At 36.2% G+C, this 24,223-nt stretch overlaps 1 protein-coding gene across 13 annotated transcripts in view; it reads right to left on the bottom strand.

The window, feature by feature from the left end:
- The window catches only part of robo2 (roundabout, axon guidance receptor, homolog 2 (Drosophila)), a 618,934-nt gene that overhangs the window by 43,230 nt on the left and 551,481 nt on the right, over positions 1 to 24,223 (bottom strand). For 7 of the 13 annotated variants that reach the window (XR_001477914.2, XM_015341922.2, XM_015341928.2 and 4 more), the window contains 4 exons: positions 19,873 to 20,061; positions 10,359 to 10,385; positions 5,320 to 5,362; positions 402 to 529 (listed from right to left, as the gene is read on the bottom strand). Coding sequence is in view for 12 of the 13 variants with exons in the window: in XM_015341922.2 (XP_015197408.2) it covers positions 402 to 529; positions 5,320 to 5,362; positions 10,359 to 10,385; positions 19,873 to 20,061 (387 nt within the window). In the remaining variant the exon portion in view is untranslated. The remainder of the gene's footprint in view (positions 1 to 401; positions 530 to 5,319; positions 5,363 to 10,358; positions 10,386 to 19,872; positions 20,062 to 24,223) is intronic. The other 6 variants (XM_015341926.2, XM_015341929.2, XM_015341934.2 and 3 more) reach the window with 1 other exon arrangement.

Genomic DNA, 24,223 nt, shown 5'->3' with positions numbered 1-24,223 from the left:
AGCTGAGACAAGGTCCATGAACCAATGGAGGGAAAATGATGTACAGCCTTCGCTTAGCTATCAGCATCTGTGACGGGACGTGTGCCTGTCCTTCACGTCTGACTGCATTATACCATTTTTTATCTCATCTCTCTGTAAATGTGACTGCAAAGAATGACGATCAGAATGTTATGCAAAACAATAAGTTTTCTTTTTATTCTCCAAATGATATAGAAAGTTATTAGAACCAACATCCCAGTGATTATAGAAACAAAGGGACTGAATTTACATTTATATAAATTTATATAATGTGTACATTCTAATCTATGAAGAAATTAAAATGTGCTTATGAAATATTGTTTCCCCTGAATTCAGAAATATCATTAAATGTCATTAGACAAGAAGATGCTGTTATCCTTTACCTCCACGGCCAAAGTTTCCAAGATCATTTGGTCCACTGGTGCCACTGTTGACTGGAAGGCTCGTCGCAGGCCAAGAGTCTGCTAGCCAGGGGTAGCTGGGATCACTTGCATTGACTAGACCTGGACGGCTACAACAGGAGAATATATTTTTTTAATGATTGACTAATGACATTTTCTGCTTTTTCTAGCCAAGAATGGGAATGTTCACTGATCCCTGGAGATTCACAATGCTGTAATTCCTCCAGGCTAAATAACACACACACTGGCTCATGCTACTGCCCAATACCATAGCTTCTATTTTCATAAAACATACAGTATCATGCCTTATTAGCATTCACCTGGGATACAGGAAGGTAAGATGCATTCGAGCATTTCCCATAGTGAACATCAGTAACCTAGAACAACCCCATCTGAAGGCTCTTTGGTAAATTGATACTTATTAATCCCCAAACCTGTGGGAGCAGGAGGGAATTATACAATGCTGTGGATCTTAACAGGTGTTGGGTCTAACCCATGGGAGAAGGAATCCATGAAATTGGCCATTAAGAGTTTAAACTGGATGACTGGTTTCACAAAATTAAAGATATTTTACTATCACTCCTATAATTACTGGCACAGCAGATGTTTATAATGAAACTCTTTTGTTACTCTTGTTTAACATTATAAGAGAATAGTTTCTACTCAATTACAAGTTGTATTATTGATTTTAAAAAAATAAAGTACACCTAACACAAATGAATACTGAACATTTTTTTACATATAGATGTCTAAACTAATAAAAACACAAATTGGCTTTTGTCTGGAATTATTAACAATTTATTCACTTAGCACACTCTATATGAATGGAAGTGAATTTCCACACACAACAGACATGACATACAGTTGGTCTTTTCATTAAAAAGTCACAATTTGATAATGGAAAGTTAACTCTTAAAAAGTGAAGGGTAATTTGGAGCTAAAAGAAAATTATTCTTTCCTGTAGACGACTGGATTTGGACCTGGTATTTCACTGAACTTTTACCATGGCTGTTGTATATTGCAATTATATGCTTAAAATAATTTACCGTTCCTCTATTCTGTGGGATTCTGTCTCTCTCTCATAATCTTTCTGGTTGTATGCCTTTATGATTATCTACTCTACATCCCATTTGGGATTTACTAGGTATCTTGCCAATTACAAAGATACAGGTGGTCAGAATTCCCTAATCTGCACTCAAAAGGATTAGAGGATTCCAGAGTCTAGAGATATTCAAAAGTAATAGGCACATTACAAATTGCCTTATAATCCATGGATTCAAATGAGAAGCAATTTAGCTGAAATCCAGATGAACTCTTTTTGACTGAAATAGGACAGACAAGCTAAGAGCCCCCAACTAGGATTTGAATGATAAAATGGCACCTCAGGGGAAGAATCAGTCAAACTGATGGCTCTGTATCAGCCACTTCCACTCCTATAGGCTAATATTGCGCAACTCTGAATCCTAAATAAGCACCTGTCAGCTTCCAGGCTGCCATGGTGATGACAGACAGTCTGTGTACTGTACATTGACTGAACATAAACTGCACCCTAACCGAAGAAACGACTTTGCTAAACAGCTTTTACCCACCAGGGCTATTAGTAGTGAGCTGATTTTATGTATGCCGTGTAATGGACAGATCACTCTTGTTTCTACCTTTGAAAATGTTCTTAGAAGGATAATTACATTGAAGAATATTGGGTACGAGTATTAAATTGGTGCTATGAGATATGCAATAAAAATCCAACATGTATCTTTTGCTCCTGTAAAAGGAGGCAATGATGAACAGTTCTTGTCCTTCATGTTGCATGAAACGACACACTATTGTCTTGGTTGATGACCAGTAATGTAAAAATGTTTTAAACTCTGAAAAAAACTAACTGATGTTACTTCCTTCCCTGGTCAATTCAAGAACTAAATTAACAGTGGGTTGAAGAAGTTCAAGTAGGTATCTGCGTCAGCATGCATATTCCATGATGAAAATAAAAGAAAAGAGACAAGTTCTGGCTTTGGGTGTCACCCCGAAGAAGCTCCCACAGCCTAAACATTTTGTCTCTTTTGTTTTCTTTTCAGCATGGAATAAACCTTTACCATTCCCAAATTAACAGAGTACATTTTTGTCAAATCTGCAGCATTCTAATACTGTCATAATGGCACAGACACCAAGCTTTGAAAGGCAGAAATACATTTTAAAATCTTAATTAATGGGTTTAATACAAGGTTTTCCAAAGAATATTGCTGTTACTGCATAGCTTTTTCATTATCATTATGAACAAAACCAGGAGAAGAACAAAAAATATGTGACCAAACCCAAAATTAATTTGTCTAATCCATTAGGTAATTTCCCCTATTTTCAGATGAAAGAATTGTATGTAGAGCTTTTCCAAAAGCATTCAAGTTATCAATCATTATTCTAAATATTCTGCTCCCAGAAAAGCATAATCTAAAGGCTTTTCTTCCCTCATCTTTGAAAATAAATTCAAACAAAAATAAGATGCCTGAAGGGAAACATAAAACAAACCAACAACAAAGTGAAAAAAATAAAAAGCTTCATAAATCATAAGAGTTTATGGCACTCTATGGCTTTTTGAAATAACGTGCACACTAAAAGCCTGCACATTAAATGGCATTTAAAGCATGTCTGAACACAAATTTACATTTTAAATTTAGATTCATAGCAGCCTTCTGTCAGCCTCAGGTTCCTAGGAGGTAAATGAATTTCCATGGTAACAGTAACAGAAAGATTCATTGGCTTGCTCCACAAATCTACCAGCTCTCATTAGGCCTAATCTCCTTTTGCTAAAATATTGATTAGCTGAGAGATAGGAAGTTATTACTGGGTCCTAATTACAATCTCTATATTGGCAAAAGGAAAATAGATGAGGATGTATGGGCCTGTTATCAGGTTTTATCAATTTCAATTGAGTAGCCAAAGTTGCAGAATCCAGGCCTATCAATCCACATCCTATTCATCTTCCATGAATCATTTATTTTGTGATCGATTAGGTGTAATTGTTAAGTCAGAGAAAGTTGGCAGCAACCAATGAGGAGTAGTGAACAACAGCAACTTAATTTGCTATTGTCTAATTAATGCAATAAACATTGTCTGTAACAAATGAACACATTTCCTCTGATATTTGTAACTAATTTCTTTCTTGGCATATGGGGGATATGAAACGTCTGGGCTTGATGTCTCAAAAGTGTATATGAGATAGATCATTAGAATAGTGGATTCTTATTTTACAAGTAATGATTTTTTGGCACTGTTGAACACTTGTTTTATTTAAAATGTACGGTTTTCTTCTTGTTGATGGGGGGGTGGTATCATGGAATTCTCATGGGATATTACAGAAGCTGCATGAAGGTGAGAAAAATGGGGGCACTGACACCACAGTTATTGAGCAATGCACTGTGTTTAAATCAACTTTGAATAATAAAAATTTCAAATAATGTGCATTTTACAGGCATAGCATGAAAATAATTTAGGTGGTCGTTTTTAAACCTCTCTGTGACAATAGGGATGAGAACTAGAATAACTCCACTGAGGGCTGCCAGGACACACATGAGTATATGCTAAATCTCAAGTGTTTAGAATAATACATGACAGGATTTTCTATTTACATTTTACTTTCCTTTTGATATTTCACCCATATCAATAATACAAACTGCTTTAAATATTGTCATGCAGCTCAGCTGTTTTCTGTTTGAGGGGTCAGAGCTCTTATTAGGATCCTGCGGGTGTCTTCTATCTTCAGTGGATATATCTACCCAGGTGCATTAAAAAATATACACCCTGGGGATATAATCCCTGGTGTCCATGAACACACTTATTGAGTCAGTAACTAGTGTCATTCAAATGAGGAGACAAGATGCAGAATGGAATTTTTCTGATGGAAGGATTTTCCCTTTAGTCCCCTGAGTGATTATTTTTACATCATTAGACATTGCAGCACTCCTGTACTGCAATGTACAGGATGGGGGATAACAAGGGAACTCATCACATTGGGATCTGTGCAACTGATTGTAAATAACAGTTATGGGGAGTTTTGTATTTATAATCTCATGGTATATAATAGAAAAAAAAGTATTTATTTTTAATGGTGGTTTTAGAATTTTGCAGAACAAAAGAATAAGGGTTCAGTTTTGTCCTGAATCAATCTAAAACAGAAAGAGAAAATTTAACTGAAATACCCAAGATCATAATTAGCCACAATTTTATTCTTACAGATATAAACATTGCTAAAATGCATTTCAGATGCTCTCTCTTGAGTTAAAAAATGTTCAGTCTTTTTCCTTTTTAAATGCTTTCTGTGTCTATTGTTCATTGTATCTTGCTGTACTTCCTTGAAAACAAAATACAGGAAGAGACATACAGTACCATGAGTTCAGCACTGTTATCAGTCCTGAAGTGGCAAGCCAGGTTCGATTCATCATGTTTACAGTGATGTGTCAGAGACACGGTTATTAAGGTAAACTTAAGGACTGTGCTCTGCCTGAGGGTGTATAAATATGACTGTAAAGTGAGAACTTAAATAATCTTGAAAGCATAACGAAATATAACAGCATGGCTTAAATTACCAGCTAGTCATTATCTCTCTTAGGAACAAGTAATAGGTTTATTCCATGCCGAAAAAAAAGAAGAAAGAAAACACAATGTTTCGGCCGTGAAGCCTTCTTCAAGATTTTTCAGCATGGAATAAACCTATTACTTGTTCCTTTGCAGCCTACGCATGCTGACGCAGCTACCCACCTGAACTATTATCTCTCTTAGCTGTTTTATCACTAATTGAAATTTGATGACCCAGAAGAGGAAGGGCTAATCTAACAGGTATGTCACCTCTTATTGTTTGAATACAGTATCTTAGTACAGTTATCAATAATAGAAGAAGAATTACTTTTACCTTCCATTGCTCATCATTCCTCCATCCACACGCTGAAAGGTGACTTCATTTCCAGGAAGAAAAGAGAAAATGCAAATATTAAATATTCTGCCGATAAATATCAGTATGTTTAATTCTAAAGGTTTTCAAAACATTTCAAAATGAATATGGGTATTGCCACATTTACCACATAACTATGTTTAATAAACTGCAGTATGCAACTGTGACTATTCTGAGCAAACCTAAATATTTGGGACATAAAGATCATTAGGGCCGGTCACCAAGTGATCAGTAAGTGAAATTCATTTTGCAATGTTCTTTAAAAATGTCTGAAAACTTTAATCAGAATTAAACATTAACATTGGCAAAGTAAGAAATTAGAGAAACAGCATGTGTATTAATACTGCATTGTGAAAAAACTCAGTTATGACATTTTGAGAAAATATGCTGTATATATATTTTAAGATCAGCAGGTGGAGAAAAAAAAAAGGAAGAGCAATGATTGGTACATTTGTTCCACACATGCTGACAAATACTTTTTTTCACTTGCTGAGGTTGGATTCTTTTTACATTTTTTTTCTTGTACATGTTGGAGCATAATATTTACAATATGAAAATGATCTTGTGGGTGAAAGGGTGATCAGAATAATAAAGCATGGTGAATTTTATCAAACCCATCTGCAATAAGAAGGGGATGGGGTGGGACTGCAGACTTATCATTAACACTCTTCAAGCGTTAATGCATTTCCATAACAGTTCTTAAGCATTTCATACCAACCCCACAACATTTAAGCTTAATTACAGAATTCTGTATTCTTGAAAGTATTCTTTGTGAGTGCCAGAACAAACCCAAAATAATAAAAGCCACTGAATAGAAGATATGGGCAAAAAGAAAAAATAGTCCCAGGCATTACCTCCCCCAGGGGCTTAGACAGCAACTGTTTATTTTTTAATGAAAAACATTAAAAATTTTATGAAGGCAGAAGTGTATTAAAATGCAGCAGTCATCTCTCGTTGTCAGCCTGCCTGCCTTATCACACAGCTGCCAGTACCAGGCTGTGTATCTGTTGCAGGCCTCCAGGCATGCTACTGGAGGGTGACAGGGTCAATGGAGTCGCATGGAGCAATTCAACAGACACAACTGCCTCATCACTGCTGGCTTAATCAGCTATTCTGCCAGACAGGGACAGGAATGCCTTAGATCCTGCTGGAGACTTTCAGCCTCCTAATTTCTTTTCTTTTTAGGCAACAGCTCATATCTAACAAGGTCAGCATTTTTCCCACACCTTCCTCAGCAAAACAACATTTACTGTGTTTTTCTTTTTACCATGATGCTACCTAAGCGGAAATTTCCTTTTTCCATCACTGTCACAGTGTGCAAGTGTGAAATAGAAATATTTGAGAATTTACTGCAAACGTGCATAGGGACGTTAAAATGTAATCCTTCATTTTCATGAACTATTGGTGATATAAAAGTGCTCTACCCATGACTGCATATGCTCTCTGAATGGTGTTATTGCACTTAATTTAAAATAAATATTGTTTATTAACCAAAAACACAAATATAATTGACTCTATTCTTGGTACAAAGATTGAATGTGAAACCCTATGTTACTTTGTTAAAAATGTTAAACATTATAAACATTTAATGAAAATGTTTTGTATTTATCTTTCAAAGTCTAGGTAAAATGCAAAAAGTTAATATTTTTTATTATGATGATGCACTAGGGTAATAAAGATATATGCTCATGTAAACTAATATTTCTGTTGAGACTGTTTAATCAAATTCCAAGTCAAAGATTTAAAACCATTTTATGAGAATTGGGAATTTAATACATTTGAACTTTTGAATACATTTTCAACCCCTACATTGTTCAGGTATTGAGACAGAAACTGCTGGCATGGTTTCTGGAAAGTAGTATGCAAACATTTTAAAATGCAATCAATGTGGAAAATATTATAATATTCATATTAAAAGTTAAAGATGATTCATGTAAAGATTAATTCTGTAAGTTCAGCATTGGTATAACATGAATACTGCATATTGTTTATTTACTGTATATATATAAATTGTATTGAGAAAAACCTCTGGAATTAGGCCACTGGAAGTGCCTAATTAGGGTGTTTTTGCTTAATCTACATGAACATTTTATCTACCCTCACTTCTAAATAAGTAAAGAAGTAACCTGTTCCATTATAACTATACTTTGAGGCACCCTATTGACCACACATACAGTAATTGATGTCTATTTTCCTGAAGTATTTCTTCACACGGTAAGATATTTCTGTTCATCAAAGTAGTCACAGTAACAATAACAAAGACAAATAAATAGGAAAAACTATAAAATAAGAGATTCTGAAATTAGGCATTTCTTTTCCAAAGACACCCCAGAATTCAGAGGGAAAACAACAAGGGGTCTGACATTTTCCAGCCAGTAGGCCCACCCAGAACAGTGTTAGATGTCCCTATCTTTACTCAGCCACATTTCTCCACTGCAAATGAGAACTTTAATGTTGCCTAGACGTGCTCATTCTCTCTTGATAAGCAGTTTCTCAAATATGAATACAGATTAATCCCTTTTAATAAGCATTAACAGGGAGCAGATAATCAGCATATAAAAATTCCATCAAATATTCCACCCTCCTCTGGATGACTCTGTCAAATGATTCACACTTCCTGGTTTGACAGTTTTAGGAGTGGTACGTGAAATTTTGCACATCTCATAATTTTTCCCTTCTCTCTTTGCTTCATCTTTATTTATGACATTTTCTAACTTACAAATACCCCATGACTCCCCCCATCCACACACATACATTAACCATTTCCAAACCATTCCTAGAGAGCAACATTTCTGTTTTATACTGTATATCAAAAGTGAAATTACCTTGCAATCAAATTTCTATTGGTTTGCACATGTACTGTACAGAAATATATATTGTAGAATCTTGCATAAACAAGTTTTGAAGACTCCTAAACTCCCCAAAAGTGCAATCTATGTTATTATGTGTTACATTTGCACATGATATATCCAATTATTCTAATTAATAGGTTTGGACCATTCAACAGGAATGGCACAATGCTGGATGATATGGAGATGGGAAATTAGGTGTAAAAGGAAAAATTAAGATGTGCAAAAAGGAAACTGTGAAATGTTCTCATTTAGGAGTGAAAGAGTCAGTAGTATTTGAGAAATAAATAGGAACTGGAAAGCCAATGAAACGTGCAAATCGAAATGGGCAAGGGATTAGGCTGAACATAGGAAACCTGATGATGTGGTGAACTAAATCCATCTGCATTTCATTGCTCAAACCAAGTGCACACCCTTGTCTCTTCATAACAGCATGGGCTCTCTAGAATGCAAAGTGGCTAAATGTAAAAAATCCTGTGTGATTTCATGAAAAAAAGAAGCATAATTGGGTAATGTCTGTTTGACAGTTTACACTCCTAAATGCTTGTTATTTTGTGTCTGAAACTTCAAAATCATACAAATTTATCAAAACTGACCATCTAAAGTGAATTGGGTTGTACTAAAGGGCTAGAAGGTACTGTTTTAAGGGCTTTCACAGCATTTGGACATTTTAAGCATCTATTAGTAACAGGAGGAGTGTCTCTTATTGTAAAAGATGGCATTAATAGGAGGCAAAGAAAGATATAGAATGTATTGTAAGTCTGGTTCAACTGATGACACAGTTGGAAAATGCTTCCTGTTTGTTTTCTTTAATCCTTTACCCATCTCTTCAAACAAACCAGCATTGATTACGCTGATAAAGTACAGTCAACAGGTTCAGAACTTTTCAATTCTTATGCATTACAGCTGTGCTACAGTTAATGTAAATGTTCACAGCTCTGTGTATAAAATAACACTTGTACACTGGATAAAAAGGATAAACATTATTTTTTACTTAACATTTGTACTGTATACTGTATGAAATAGACATAATATTTGAATTGGTTTTTAAAGTTAAATATTAAGATTTTCATGCATATATGCATTAATTGTTTTTTACAAAATATCTTGAGAATTTTTGGCAATAGTAAAACTATCACGAAATAAATCTAATATTGGTTAAAATTCTCTAATTAACTCTATTCATTAAGAAATTTCAGAAAAAATGAGTGAATCAAATTTATATATAATTTTAAACAGAAATTGTCAACTTCGGGGCACTGGATAACAGATTTATCTTAGAAAACGTGCAATTAATCAGGATAGATATTCAGGATGGAAGGGTATGCTATACTTCATAGGAAGCAGTGCAATTCACTTGGGACAGAATGGGGCAACCTTAAATTCAGAATAATAACCATTCACCTTTCCATAGAGGAAAATATAAAACAATCATGAAGAAACAGTTTTATTCATAATACCCATGAACTTGGAATGGATGGTCTGAGGTCCTGTCATGGGAAGGGTTACTCTGGAATGATTTTCTTCCCAAAGATTCAGAGTGAAAGGAAATGAGAAAACGAGACTGATGGCAGGAAAAACAGGAACAGCTGGAGAAGTGAACGAATGCACTGACAGCCGTTTCAGGCAATGACTGTACAACACAATGAATGACGGGTCCACTGTACAGTTAGTGCACCTAATGTTATACAGGAGGTTTGCAATCCCTGAGCCTTTTTATTGCCCTCCCTGTGCCATAGGAGTAAATTATCCCAGTGCTGAGAACAAATATATATATATAGGATGATTTATTATAAGAGCTTGGTAGAAAAAATGAACAGATGAGAAGGTAAGTGTAAATACTGGAATTTCCAAAGCTCAAGAATTTATCAACTACCGTATTTTGTTTTCCTTTTTTGATTGGAAACGAGCTAAGAAATTGATTCAATATTTCTATTTTGTTATTATTTTTTATTAAGGAACCTGATCGTTATTATGTGCTGAGGGTAGCTGTGCATTTAGGTTCAATGATGAAATATTCTTTAAAGAATCTCAGTATTAATCTGAAGATTTTTTGAAGAAGAGATTTGAAAAGCATTGGGATTTCAAGATCCCAGGAATGCAAAACCTATCATGACTGTACAGTGCAAAGACAGGACAAATGGACAGTACCTGCAGGAGTGAAGGTGAAGGACTGAACTGCAAAACAAGAAGACAGAGAAGTCATGAGTTAAAAGCCTGCAAAAGTCAGTTGTCAGCTATTGAGTGGTCAGTCAGCACTGCTCTCAAAACTTGTTGCAGTGAAATATTCTATACACAGCAGGCAAGTAGTAGGGGGTCCAATTATTAAGGAAAGATGACAGACAAACTGTCACGCCCGACATCCCTCCCTAGAGGGCGCTCCATTACTCCCGTAATTGTTTCTGTGATTATTTAAAGACTAGCTCCTCCAGTCCTCGGGGCTCATCATTAGGGTAAGGATGTCGCGAGGCCCGCCTGGGACCAGGAAACCCTACGTCTGTCTCCTGAGGGCATAGGCCTCATCCCCAACACCTCCCGCTTCTTGAGCCCAGGGTCTGGAGGATCTCGCCCCATCACCCTTGGACCTCCATGTTTTGTCACTCCGTGTGTTCCCCCCTCCCGGGGATTTTAACCTTGTCGTGTCCCAGGATGGATTTCTCGCTGATGGACTCTTGGACTGTGCCCTGACCTGCCTTTGGACCCGTTTGGATTTGGATGCTGTTCTTTGTCTTCCCCGTTCACTGTCTCATGGATTGTCACTATTATTTTGTGCACTATTAAACCCCTGTGTGTTCCCTTTTACCACGCCTCCTGTTTTCTCCAGCTCTTACCGCATCGCATAGGGTCTATAAGATTTGACATGGATCTCAGTCCGTGTTCGTGACACAAACAGTATACGTTAATCAAAAAATATGAATATACAGTATGTAGAGAGGTAAAAAAACAATGTTATCGTCAATGTTTATTAAACCCTTCTTTCCCAGGTACAAATACATTTTATGTCACCCTGGATACTATATGGGTGTTTCCAGCAATGTTTTTTTGTTGCTAGTTTTGAAAAGTAAAAACAAATCAATTTTTATCTCCATATTATACAGGCCATGGCTGGTGGAAAAGTTTAAGGCTGTAATGAGACAGTAAGGGTTAAGTGCAAAACCCCTGGCTGAGACCAGTGAAATGCAGCTGTTCACATTTCTACAGAAATTAGACAGAAAAGTATGTGAGTGAATGTGTGGGAGGAAAAGAAGAAACAAGGGCTTGTTTAGGCATCAGAAGCTGTAACAGCCTTCACCTTAGCCTCTGAGGAATAAAAAATGGGGTCATCAGAGCTAAGGAACGTCTCCTATCTGAGCGTTTCATCAAACATTTTAACATTCTGTGCATTTGCTCCTCCTCTGGCTTTATCGACCAAGGTCAAACACTCATTCTCGGTAAAATGTCAGGTCACTGTGCAGGAAGAAAAAATATGGCGAAATTAAAGAATGTCTCAGAGCACTCTTTCCATTACTGAGAATACATAAGAATGTGAAACATTTCTTTTAAGTGTAAAAGATAAGCAAAGGAAAAAAAAGAGATTGAAGCCACCTTGTGCTAATTGCAAAAAATACACCCTGATAAATTATAAATAAAGTCAGATACACATTTATGTAAATTGTGAGGCGAATGCATACATATAAAGATACTGTGCCTCAAGTGCTGTTTGTTCTTTCTTTTATGTTCTATACAGCTCATCAGACATTATAACAACATAATTTAAATTACATTTGTTTTTGTTTAATGTTAGAGAAACTGTATAATCATGGAGCAGTCTGTAGTTTTATCCCTGGAGTACCCCAAATTTTTTTCATCTAAGAATTACTTTGCTACCTCTCAATGCCACTCTTTGCTTTGAATATATTCTGGTAATGGAAAAAACATGTTATAAAACAAAGATGTCTAAAATTTTAGATTATTCCGAACAAGTTGGCACAAACAAGAAGCACAGATTTGAAAAAAAAAAAGTTTATTTCCACATTAGATTTAGGCCTGGAGTGAATCAGAACTTCAACTTGTGATAGAAATTCAATTACATGCAGTATCTCATCATGGCTTTTACTTTTCTATGTGCTTCTTGGTTCTATGCAATATAAACTATGCATTATATGTTGGATTTGTAGTTGGAGTTCATATATTTAGGATTTAGATAGGCTCTGACTCTTGCCAAAACCTGGGTATAAATATGGACATTTAATCCAATTACCTTAGTGCTCATTGCACAAACACTGTGTCACCCAGTCAGTCAGTGGGTCTGTCTGCCAGCTAGCAAGATGTCTGCTATTCTCCCTTTCTGCCTGCCAGCACCTCCTACTGCCTTTGGTTCCTCTTTACTTTTGGATAAATTCTGAACCACTGAGGTCCAAGCCTATTTTTCTCTCACTGTAAAATATAAAAAATTGCATGTACAGTGTTTTGGTTAGTCTTCCTTGAAAGGAAATCATTTTACTAATCAATCTTTATTGATAAATCAGTTTCTTGCCTCAATTATGGAATTGATGACAAACAACTCTACTGATAATCTTCTTCCTAAAATCAATGTTTATTCAGCCATGGTATTCTGGTATGGTATGGTATGAATGGTATGGTATTCATACCATTTCTATGGCCTTACCTACGGCCCGCAACTATTACTCCGTTGTTTGGGTCCTATCTCTAGTAATCACTTCTTCCTTTCATCAGTTTTACTTTCATATTCTAGTGGGGTGGAGAGGTAGCACTGTGGCTAAGGATCTGCATCTGTGGCTGGGAGAGGAATCCTACTCTGTTGGCCCCCTGAGCAAGGCCCTTAAGCCCAACTGCTCCAGAGGTGCTATACAATGGCTAACCCTGTGCTCTGACCCCAAACTTCTCTCCCTATCTGGGTGTCTGTGTCTCATGGAGAGCAAGCTGGGGTATGAAAAAAGATGAATTCCTAATGCAAGAAATTGTATATGGCTAACAAAAGTGATCTTATCTCTTATCTTAGTTGCTGACTTAGCTCAAATTCACATTCAAAACAACTTAATTGATATAAAAAGGCTAACCCAATTCTGCCTGTTTCTTTCCATTAGTGAATCTGGTAAAATACTGATATTACTATAGCCCTCTTTATAACCCTTTCTATTGATTCTGTGAGTGTTTGAATGGTAGATTTACTCTTACTCTTTTCAGTAATTTGTCAATCTTCCAACCCATGTTTTTATTTCAAAACCGATAATTTCTGAATTAATCTGCATTACCTCTAATAACATGGTTTAGTCACATGTTCTGAATTATCACTTCTATGCCCCTACTAAACCTGACAATAAAGTAGCTGTTTCTGCACTCTCCAATTTCATCTCTGACACAAAAATTTCCTTCATTTAAACTGTGACAAGACTGAAGTCATGCTTTTCGGCACCCCCCCTAAAACTATCTAAAGTGAATGCAGTAACTCTGTCTGTGGCACTCTACCTGAATTTGAATCTAAATTGAAGAATTTGGTGGTGATATTTGATCCATGATTGACCTTTGACCCACATGTGCAAACAATTGTAAAAACATAATTCTTTCATCTAAGAACTATATTCAGACTATATCCTATATTGTCTCTCACTGTAGCCGAAGAGCTGGTCAACATATTCGTCTTTCCAAGAACTGGTTACTGCAATGTCCTACTAAATCCATCTAAATCCACACTAAACAAACTTAAGTATGTCCAGAATTCAGCATCCAGAATCCTGATCAGGCAAATGATCATGCTCCTGTTTGTCCTCCAAGCTTGTTTACTGTCTATGGGTGATAGGGCTTTCTTTTGTTATGCCCCAGAGCTCTGGAATTCTATCCCTAAGGATGTCAGAGAATCACCCACCTTGAGCACATTCAAATCCAGACCCACAACTTTTTCTACAGAAATGATTTTTATGTAATTGGTGTCTGTATCTGCTATTATTATTATATTGGAGACACCTTATGCATTGTTTACCTTGAGCAAAGGGGTAAATTTGATGATTAGGTGTGATCGGTATGGAACTTTACTGTGTGTTTTTTGTAAAGTAGAGTTCTTTCTTGTATTTTGTACTCTTCTTCCTTGCAATGTTGTGTTTTCTCCAGTCCTCCATTTTTAGATTAATCAGATTCACCTTCTCTCTACCTCTCTTGCATGCAAGAATCTTCAGTCTGTGGTGACTTAAGTACATTTTGTCAGTTCATTAAGCCGGTGTCACACTACATGACTGGACATGATTTCTAGTCGGAGAGCATGTCAAACGTAACGACTGCAGTTGCTGAATATCGCTGCCTTTCCTAAAGAGTGTCAAATTATACAACTAGGAATCGCAGGGGATGACTAATTACACAATTCCCTCACAACTTTTCATCATGGTTCCAAATCTTGTATTGTGTCACGAAAGATCCGCGAGGTCGCCTCATTTTGACAATCAACGTGGAGCAGACCGGAATAAGAGGAGGAGCACTGCACGAAAGTAAACAAATGACAAACACAAAACATGGAACAGACATCTTTGCTGGTTCCAAAATAGGATGAGCCTCTCCTCCATTTGCACAGTCCAAAACACTCGCTTTCCTTCTTGCATTGTACTTCAGGTTGAGCGCTCACTGGCTGTTGGCTGTAGCAGACACAAGAGTCCACCCCTATGACTTGCAACTCGCTACTAGAAAATCACAGCAGTCGTAGGGACTGTTAAGAGCGCTATGACTGAGTCTCTGGGGGTGTCACACTACACAACTGATGGTAACAGGTGCACGCTGCGACTCTCTACAACTTGCTGTGCTTTTCTTACAATTATGTAAATGAAGGTTACGACTGAAAATCCTAAGAAAAGTCGTGTAATGTGACACCGGCATTACAGATTAGTCCTCATTGGTTCAAGATCTTATTTTAGCTTTACCATCTGAATCCCCTGCAATGCAAAGAAGTACAGGCTGTGCAGCAGATATTTCACAACAGAAATATTGTCACCTGCAACTGTTTGGTGACAAAACAGTGATAATTGATTTTCCAGCTCTTTATAGTGATTATACTATATTATATATATTATACGCTTGATCCATAGCCATGATTTCTAACTTTATTATTCTTCCAGTGATTATGCGATTTCACTTATCAAAGAATGGGACAAAATACATTACTAGTAAAGATACATTATATACATTTTAAGTTATACTTCAGAGCTACCAGCTGCTCTTTTATCTGGCTGTGGAGCCGTGTCACACGCTTGAAGAAGGCTCCTCGGCCGAAACGTTGTGTTCTCCTTCTTCTTTTTTTCAGCATGGAATAAACCTTGTTCCTTTGCATTCCTCTAGTTCCAACCATTCCCTAAACTGACACATTTTTTTTTTGTTAATCCTGTTCCTTCTTCTGCTTTTCATTTCTCAATCTACACTAGCATCCACAGGACACCAGCTTCTATTTTTTTGCAAAATAAGTTCTGATGCCCAAATTCTGCCTACCTTACTAGTTCTTTCTGCAGCTCCTGACAGGTATCAGTTTTAATTTGTTGGATGTTACACTTCTTACACTGCTGAATATTTGTAAGACTCAATGTCAAATTAATCATATTTGGTCTTGAAATCTGGTTTTGGTTGCCTGAACAGACTATAAAATAATTTTCCAATTTTCCCCCTTCAGCAGGTTTTTGTCATTCTATGCCTTTTCAAGATTAAAGGGGAACTGCAGTCCCAATTTTTCAGACCACTTACTACATCTTGGTAACAAAAATTAATTGATGGTATAGAAACATTTTACATTTCGAATTAAGCACAAATCATAAACATTGCGAAAGTACCATAAATCGCCATGGTGTCGCAAATCCCTGGTGTCGCCACATCAGAGCGAGAATTCCCACAAATTGAGGCATGAAGCAGACTTTCCTCCTCCCTAGTTACTGTAATTACTAATGTGTAATAGCGTAATGTATGAGTGAATAAGCACATGTATGAGATCGTGCAGCAGAGATTTCACCGCAGAAATGTTCCAACATGACATCAAAACTGTCTTGAAATAGCAATAGCAAAATTTATATTGGATTAAAATTTATATTGAATTCACAAACCTGGTTGTTTACAATGTAATAAAGCCACTTCAAATCACTGGAAGTTCTGTTACCGCATTCTATATCGTTCTGAAATCGTGGCTATTTTGTGATATAAATTGGAAATTTTACAAGATACTGTTTACATTTTATTGTGAACTGAAATGTGCTTATCAATGCTAATTCTAACCCTAAAATATAAAAATAGTGTTGTACAGATGCAGCCATTCAAAGTGCGTGGCACAGACACGTACCGCGGGTAATTGGCTATTTTCTGTGCTTTCTCTATCCTGCTAGATTTTCAATTATTCTGAAAATTTTCTTCTTGAAATAACTAATTTCTAAATACCTTTTTTCACTGTTAACATCTTGCAGCAAGTCTGCGACAAAATATACACTTAGCTCAACCTGACAGTTCACCCTGCTACCAACATTGAAAAAACAAAAATCTTAAGATTTCTATATTTATGTCTTTATTTAGTGGTTTCATTAGTGACAAAGGCTAAATGTTCTTGGAAAAATGTCTTTTATGTAAACCATGTTTGCTATTAATTCATTTAGGGCTCACTGACAGAATTGCTGTTTTTATGCATGCCAAAAAATTTCAGTGCTGTCATCTCCACTTTAAATGTACCTCCGTGCTGGAAGAATTTGACCTCGGAACGTTTGCCCAGCGTACTAATATAGGCACATCCCAGAATTTTGACTGTGTAATGAAGACATTTTAAAGACTACTTCTTAGCGTAGATAAAAAAGCTTGGATTCCCATGGACAGTATCTTATACACATATCTTTTTCTGTTGTCTTTGTTGATCTTGAAAGCAAGGGAGTTTTTATATCTGTTATAGTAAAAGAAAATGCCCGACAAACTAGGGATTGAACAGTTTTTCAGTGCTTGTACAATCAATGGAAATGTTCAAATAAATGCGCTAAAGAAATTATTCCTTTATCATATTGGCTAAAGTCCTATCCTAGTTAGACCAACGAAATGCTGTGGTGGGTGTTACTTTTGGTCGATGAAAAAATAAAGTCTTTTCATTTAAAATGACGGTTGCAAATAGTGTAGACCAGCGTAATACTTTGAGTTTTACTGGTGGAGCTCATACAGCTGTGTCTGGATACCTTGGTCAAATATTCGGCTAGTGTGTATTGTCTGTTTAGGGTTCTGTAGCATTCCACATGGCTGGGCAGCTTGTTCCCCCCTTCTGCTGAAGACTTGACCACTTGAAAATACCTGTGAAACTGGTTTAATTAGTCACAGCCAGCATTCCCACAGAGAGTGATGAAAACCACATGTGAGACTTTGGTGCTTTAAATGTTTAGGGAGAAATGGAGTATTGGTGTGTATTGGTGTGTGACTTGCGGAGTTAAAAGCTGCCTTTATTTTCTCCGTCACCACCTACCAGTGAGCTCTCCCGCGCCCCGACCAGAGAGAGACACACGATAAGCCCTGCTAATAAAGCACCTTGAATTGAATTGAATTGAGAGAGGTGGGGGAGGGGCGAGCGAAGGAGCGAGAGAGAGAGAAACACCTAGGGGTGCAGAACCAGGGAACTATTTACATATTAAAACTATTTCCCAAATTTAATATGTGCTTTTCTATATTTATTGTCAATTAATTGTCCTTAACATTGCTATTCTATTTTTTCAAAGAAATGTTTGTTAAAAGAAAAGTTGCGGCACCTGCTGGATTTGAACACACAACCTCTGGTTTACAAGTCGGGAACGTAGACCACATGAGGAGAGGTGAAACAGCCCTACACATACAGAATCAACAGACATTGTACAGCGTGTACTACTGTGTTGCAGTACATGAATATAATTATATCATTATTAATTTCTTTAGATACGTGATTCCATATTATACTCTCTATTAATCAAATTCTAAAAGTATGCTTGTTGACTCCGGTATCGAGCATATTCGCAGAAAAACTTAAAACTACCACTTTTTATACACGTTATTTAACATGTTAGTTAAAGACTTCGATGCTTAAAATGTTTAGGGAGAAATGGAATACTGGTGTGTATTTGTTCTTTAAAGTACCGATTCCTGGAATCTGACTGGCTGACACCCTTCTGAAGTGGTACCATAATCTCTGGTATACGGAAAAGAAAGCGTAGATAAAAAATCTTGGATTCTCATGTATCTGATACAAGTATCTTTTAATACAGTCTTTGCTGTGCTCTTGAGGATCCTTGTGATATTTTGAGCTCTGGTTGAATGATAAGTGTTGCAGTTTAAATAATTTTCGTTGTTGGAAATTATGAAACGCTCTGTTAAAAGCAAGGGAATTTTTATGTCCGTTACAGTAAAAGAAAATGCCTGTCAAAGTAGGGATTGGACAGATTCCAAGTGCTTGTACAAATGTGCTAAAGAAATGAGCAAAAAAAGTCATTTATTCCTTTATCATATTGGCTAGCTAATGTCCTGTCCTCGTTAGTTAGATCAATGAAATGCTGTGGTGTTTGTCAAAGAAAAAAATAAAAGTATTTTCGTTTAAAATGACAGTTAGAAAGAATGTTTACAGCTTGTCCAAAGTAATTCATTATTAATACTATTAGTAATATCTTCGGTAAAGGCTTTGATGCATAAAATATTTCTGCATAATTAAAATACTTATGATAAAGGTAGGTTGTGTACTTTTGTCCAACTGAGTAACCTTGCTTTCATAAAATATACCAACTTTTTAATGACTGATGATTAACATGCTGTAATACACAGTTAAAATCTAAAAGCTCAAATGCTGTACATGAGAGGTTAGGCTTTATTGGCTCCTCCTGGCGGTTTTACAAGGTGATTCCGGATACCTTCCGCCATGACGTCAAATGACGCGTTACACCGCGTGCTACTGCGTTTTCATGCGATACGCCCACCGTGGTGTACCGCGAAACACCCCAAGCGTTTTTGAATGGCTGAGTAGAAGGCATTTCACCCAAGAAATGTAAGAACATTATTTGCAGGCTGAGTTAACAAGTAAGTAGTATTTGTCTGCAAAATGTCTTAATATTGATATGTTGAATTCAATTTAATTGCACTCATTCAAATCAGTTGAGGCAATCGCATGAGCTATGCAATTATACAAAAATATAAGTTGTGCTAGAATTTTTCTTTTAGCTGTGGTTTACCATAAAATAACCACAAATGTAAATGATTTATCATTTTTGCAAAACTTGAAAATGAATATGAGTGTATTTTATTTGGCTGGCAGGTTGCTTTTTTTGCAATACTTAAATAATGTATCTAAACAAATACTGCCTTTTATGTGTCAAGTTTATGAAAATAATTTAAATTAATATAGTAGCAAAATGTGCTTGGTGTAAAGCATGTTTACAATGTAATAGGGCCACTTTCACATCACCAGACATTTTGTTGTCTCATTCTGAATCGTAGAAAAATAACATCAATATGACGTTATGTGAACATTAAAACTCTCTTCTGTGATGTAAATTGGAGGTTGTATACATTACCGTGTAGGTAGTATTTTCATAGTGGTTTGAAATGCACTCATTGCCATTTAATTATAACCTCTAAATGTAAAAATATCATTCCAGCTTCCTTGGAATATCTTGTTCTGAAGCTGTGTTTGGGCTTGTGCAGTTCCTTGTGCTGTACTAACCTGCATAATTGCTAAGACCTTTCCTCTTCTTTCGACGCCAGTACAACCAGATGCTGAAGCCCATCAGGATAACCCAGCAGGCCCCACCGATGCCAGCTATGAAGGCAGGCTGCTTGACGACATCAGTGATTTGCTCTGTGATGCTGTTGTTGCTTCCAGGCCCACTCACAATGACATCCCTGATATTTCCTGTAGAAGGAGGCACAGATATCAGAGGAAAAACATCTTGCTGGGTCACAGACTTTGCTCAGAAGTGTGCAGTCACAGGCCATCAGAGTGCAGCTACAGATGGCAAGGTATTGGGAAATCTAAAACAGTTAAACATTGACCCCTGAGTTTAAGTATGACAGGCTGAAGTCAGGCCTGGGGAAAGCCTGAGTAATGTCTCCTGTCACCACCTCAGAAAACCGTAGCAGGAAAAAACTACTGACCTTCACACGAGCTTCAGATCTCCTTACTTCTGCACAAATAATGTTTATTTGTTCTCTGTCCCTATAGTCTTATAAATTCTTGCAATGGAAGTAAACTTTGTAACCTTGTTCCAGACTCTCACAGCCACTATCATATTACATGTGACAATAGGTATGTAAGGAGCCATTGTTCAACAAAGATACTGTTGAACTCTGATGGTACACAGCTGTTACAGTGGGCATGTTTAATGTCATTTAAAATAATAATAATGAAGTTGCCATTTAATATTGTCCTGCACAATTAGTGTCTATTATATGATACACAATTACATAATATTGTACTTTGCTAGATTTGAAGGATTGTAGTGTAAGTCTGTCACTGATATTCACACATCACTTTGGATTTTTTCAAAAATCTTACAGAAGTGCAATATATGTTTGTTGTCATCCTTTCAATTTCCTTTATATTATACAACTGTAATTCAGAACAAGACAGAGGACAGTTAAATATTTTATCTGTTAATAGAGTTCTCTGACTATTACCAGGTTTATGTTACAGTACATCTGCAAAAGCTTGACCTGAAACAGTGTATACTCCTTTGCACAATACTCAGAAAAAAGCCACATACTCAACACAATCTGTATAGACAAATATACAGCAAAATTCCATATTTTGAAATTTCATACCCATTAGTGCATTGATCAAAACAGACAAGTAGTCTGTCTGAGATATAACTGCCCTTTGATTAGATATAATCAAGGTTATATAAGGTTTTGAATCAGGCCTGTCACTTTACCTAATTAAAACACAAAGCACTAGGTTTGTCTGACCTGCAACGCTCCACTGTCCCTGATGACAAAATAAAATAATGAAATATAATGGCTTCCTCTCATTGGAGAGTAATAAAGAACAAAGCTAATTTGCTGGACAGGAATTAATTAGACACATCAGGGCTGACTGTACCCATTACTGTGAAACTTCACAGCTGTTTGCCATGATATTACACGAGCAGCACTTTGTAACCAAGAACAGGCCAAGCAGTTAGCAGCATAATGGCTTTATTAATAAATGTCACTATTTCCAAAGATTTCAATTTTCCATTTCTTCTAAAGGTTGGGAAGAGGGAGGCCTGTTCATTGCTGAAATGTGAACCATCAAAAATGGAAGGTTTTTTTTTCTTCCAGTTAGGAGGATGTTTTGTGATCTTTTACTTAATTTTGTGACTTTTACTATTGGACATTTCATTTTTTGTAAGGAATAAAAAATATGATCTCCCTTATTGTTCCAAGTCTTTGCTATTTTGTTTTGAAATGAAAAAAAAGTGAATATCCTTAATCAGATATTGTACCAAAATATTCCTTGTTTGGACAGTGAAGCCTAAGGTGAATAGTCTATGTTATGGTCTCATTACTATGTGGTGGTGTATTAAATTTTAATTCCAAATATTAATTGCAATTCAGGAGAGATTTTTTTCTCCTCTCCTTTTTTGTGGTTGTTATTTTTTATTCTGTACTTTGAAATGTACAAACTCAAACCTTTCCACAGGCTACAGATTGATATTCCCTTCTATTGATCCTCTGGCTTAAATCAGGCTTGCCTGGTGGTCCTTTTGATGAGATACAAAAAGACTCTTCTGCCTTCAGAGAACAAGTACATGAGCGTACAGATACTTTGTTTATCTGTATGGTGAGGATATTGAAATGGATCATTGATACAGCACAGGGGAAATAAAGCCAGGCTGGGGCAAACTCCCTTCCCCCTCCCTCTGGGCTTCCATAAATTAAACACAGACAAGTGGAATCTGTTGTGCGCCCCACATTGTTATCAGGCTGCAGGCACAGTAAGGCTTCAGCTGAACAGATAAAAAAAACGATAGTCAATAAATGGGAATTATTTCTAGAGAATGTACAAATACAACAAGTTAAAAAAAACTTCCAGTGGTGTACTGTATATTTTAATAATTTTATACTGTTTACAGCTTGCCCATATGCCTTATAGAGAGATATATATAAAGATTGCAGCTACTGTTTGTACAGCTTCACTGCATTCATTAGCAAATGTGTGAAACTCAAATGGGAAAATCTTTTACTCAATTTAATTTGTACACATCTGTATAGCATTGTTATTTCAGATTTTCTTGGTGGGAAGTTAAAGAGTTATTTGAGATTGTTGTCCTTCCCTACCTATTTCTTAATTAATTGTATATGATAAAATAATTCTGATTTTTAAAGATGTTATCATTTGATGATATTAGGTCAATTATAAAGTAAAACTATACAATGAGCTTTCCAAAAATATATAAATGAGAGAGCTGTAATGAGTTTTGAAGGCCTCCAAATACGGTGTGAGTGAACTGCATGTAAACTATATGCAAAACTAGAGTGGAACCTTCCAAGTTTGAAGTTTTTAAAGAGTGAGTTAATTATATGAAGTATGTTTGTTTCCAAGAAGGTAATGATATATGTGGTGCAAGTCTGCAACAGGTTTTATTGTGACAAAACCTGAAATTTTCAAGTTATTTGGTGTAATGGTTTCTATGACGGCAGGAGAACAAAATGTCAGTCAGGCAGCCATCTTGGTTTAAACAGCAGACCCATTTTGACATATGTTTATCATACTGTCAATAAAATGATACAACTACCAAGTATGGAAGTAGAATTTATTATATGCATATTGTTCTGTTCATCTCAAAAGAAATTTAAAGTGCTTTAATATATAGGACAGGACTCACTTTGCACAACTCTGATGTGCAGCACCCTCTGGACAGTTATTTTGTTCCAGCAGACACATATCAGATCAGGTAAAGAAATTACTTAACTAAATTCAATTAAAGGATATTGTAGGTAGGCCAGTGTGTCCAAGCCCCAAGTGGAATTAAACCAAGAACTTTAAAAAGTTTCATTGTATGTTAATACGTTAGTACCTAAGTTTAACATCTCTGTTAAAGATCTTTAAAGTTAATGATATTCTGGTTCCTCCAAAGGACTGCACCTCCTGTAGCACTATATCCCCATTCACTGTAGTGTTGTTCTTGGAAATGCTGCATCAGAGGGACCAGGCTCTTACCATTCTTACTACTTACTTAATACTATTCACCTATAATAGCAAACCAGCTGTCCTTGAAGTCTCCCTTCCCAATACTGAGCAGGCCAAACTTTGCTTAGCTTCGGAGTTTTGGTGAGATCAGTCACAATGATTAATTGCCAAGGAGCTTTTGCACTGTAGCATTTTACCATATGGGATGTAAATCACCAAGGGAAGGAAACCCATTCTGGTTTATAATACACAAAACATTTGTTTCATTTTTGTGTTCTCATTTACTCTGGAAGGATGCCTACTTATGTTTGGGATTGCTTGACCAAACAGTTCTTGAAGAAGAGCAGGAAACAATACAGGTGATGACATGATGTGGCCATCTAAACTATTGCTTCAACCAGTGAGGGGAAAATCTAAAGCACTTCTAGGTGGGTTTGAGAAAATAAGCCTAGTTTTAAGTCAATTGATGCAGTGCTTTCCAAGACAATGGTAGCTTGTATATTGCAAAGAGTTGGATGACCATTTTGCCATGTTAGCAGTACTGTCACTTGAATACTAACAACCAAATATGAATTTTTTTTGGTTTCTGATGAGTATTTAGAATTATGTGATTGATTCTTTGTTTTGTTTTTTTTTGCTTTGACAAAACTGACAAAATGGTGGTGGGTGCCCATCCTACTTTAAGGAATTCTGTTTATTTCTATTGTAAATGCATTGCCACCAGAATGACTAAGAGGTCACATTTCACCATGCAGGTTTGTACAACACTTTGTGAGGTGGGTACTAATTATTATTATTATTTACTAATATCAAGGCATGCCTGTACAAGTCAAATATCATCAAGGTAACATTAACTGGTATGTTAATCTTTAACTTGGCACTGCACAGTATAATGTTTAAATAT

This window comes from Lepisosteus oculatus, chromosome 5 (genome assembly GCF_040954835.1).
Source record: "Lepisosteus oculatus isolate fLepOcu1 chromosome 5, fLepOcu1.hap2, whole genome shotgun sequence".
NCBI lineage: Eukaryota > Metazoa > Chordata > Actinopteri > Semionotiformes > Lepisosteidae > Lepisosteus > Lepisosteus oculatus.
The sequence above is the reverse complement of the archived record's forward strand: the minus strand, read 5'-3'. Positions and strand labels throughout refer to the sequence as shown.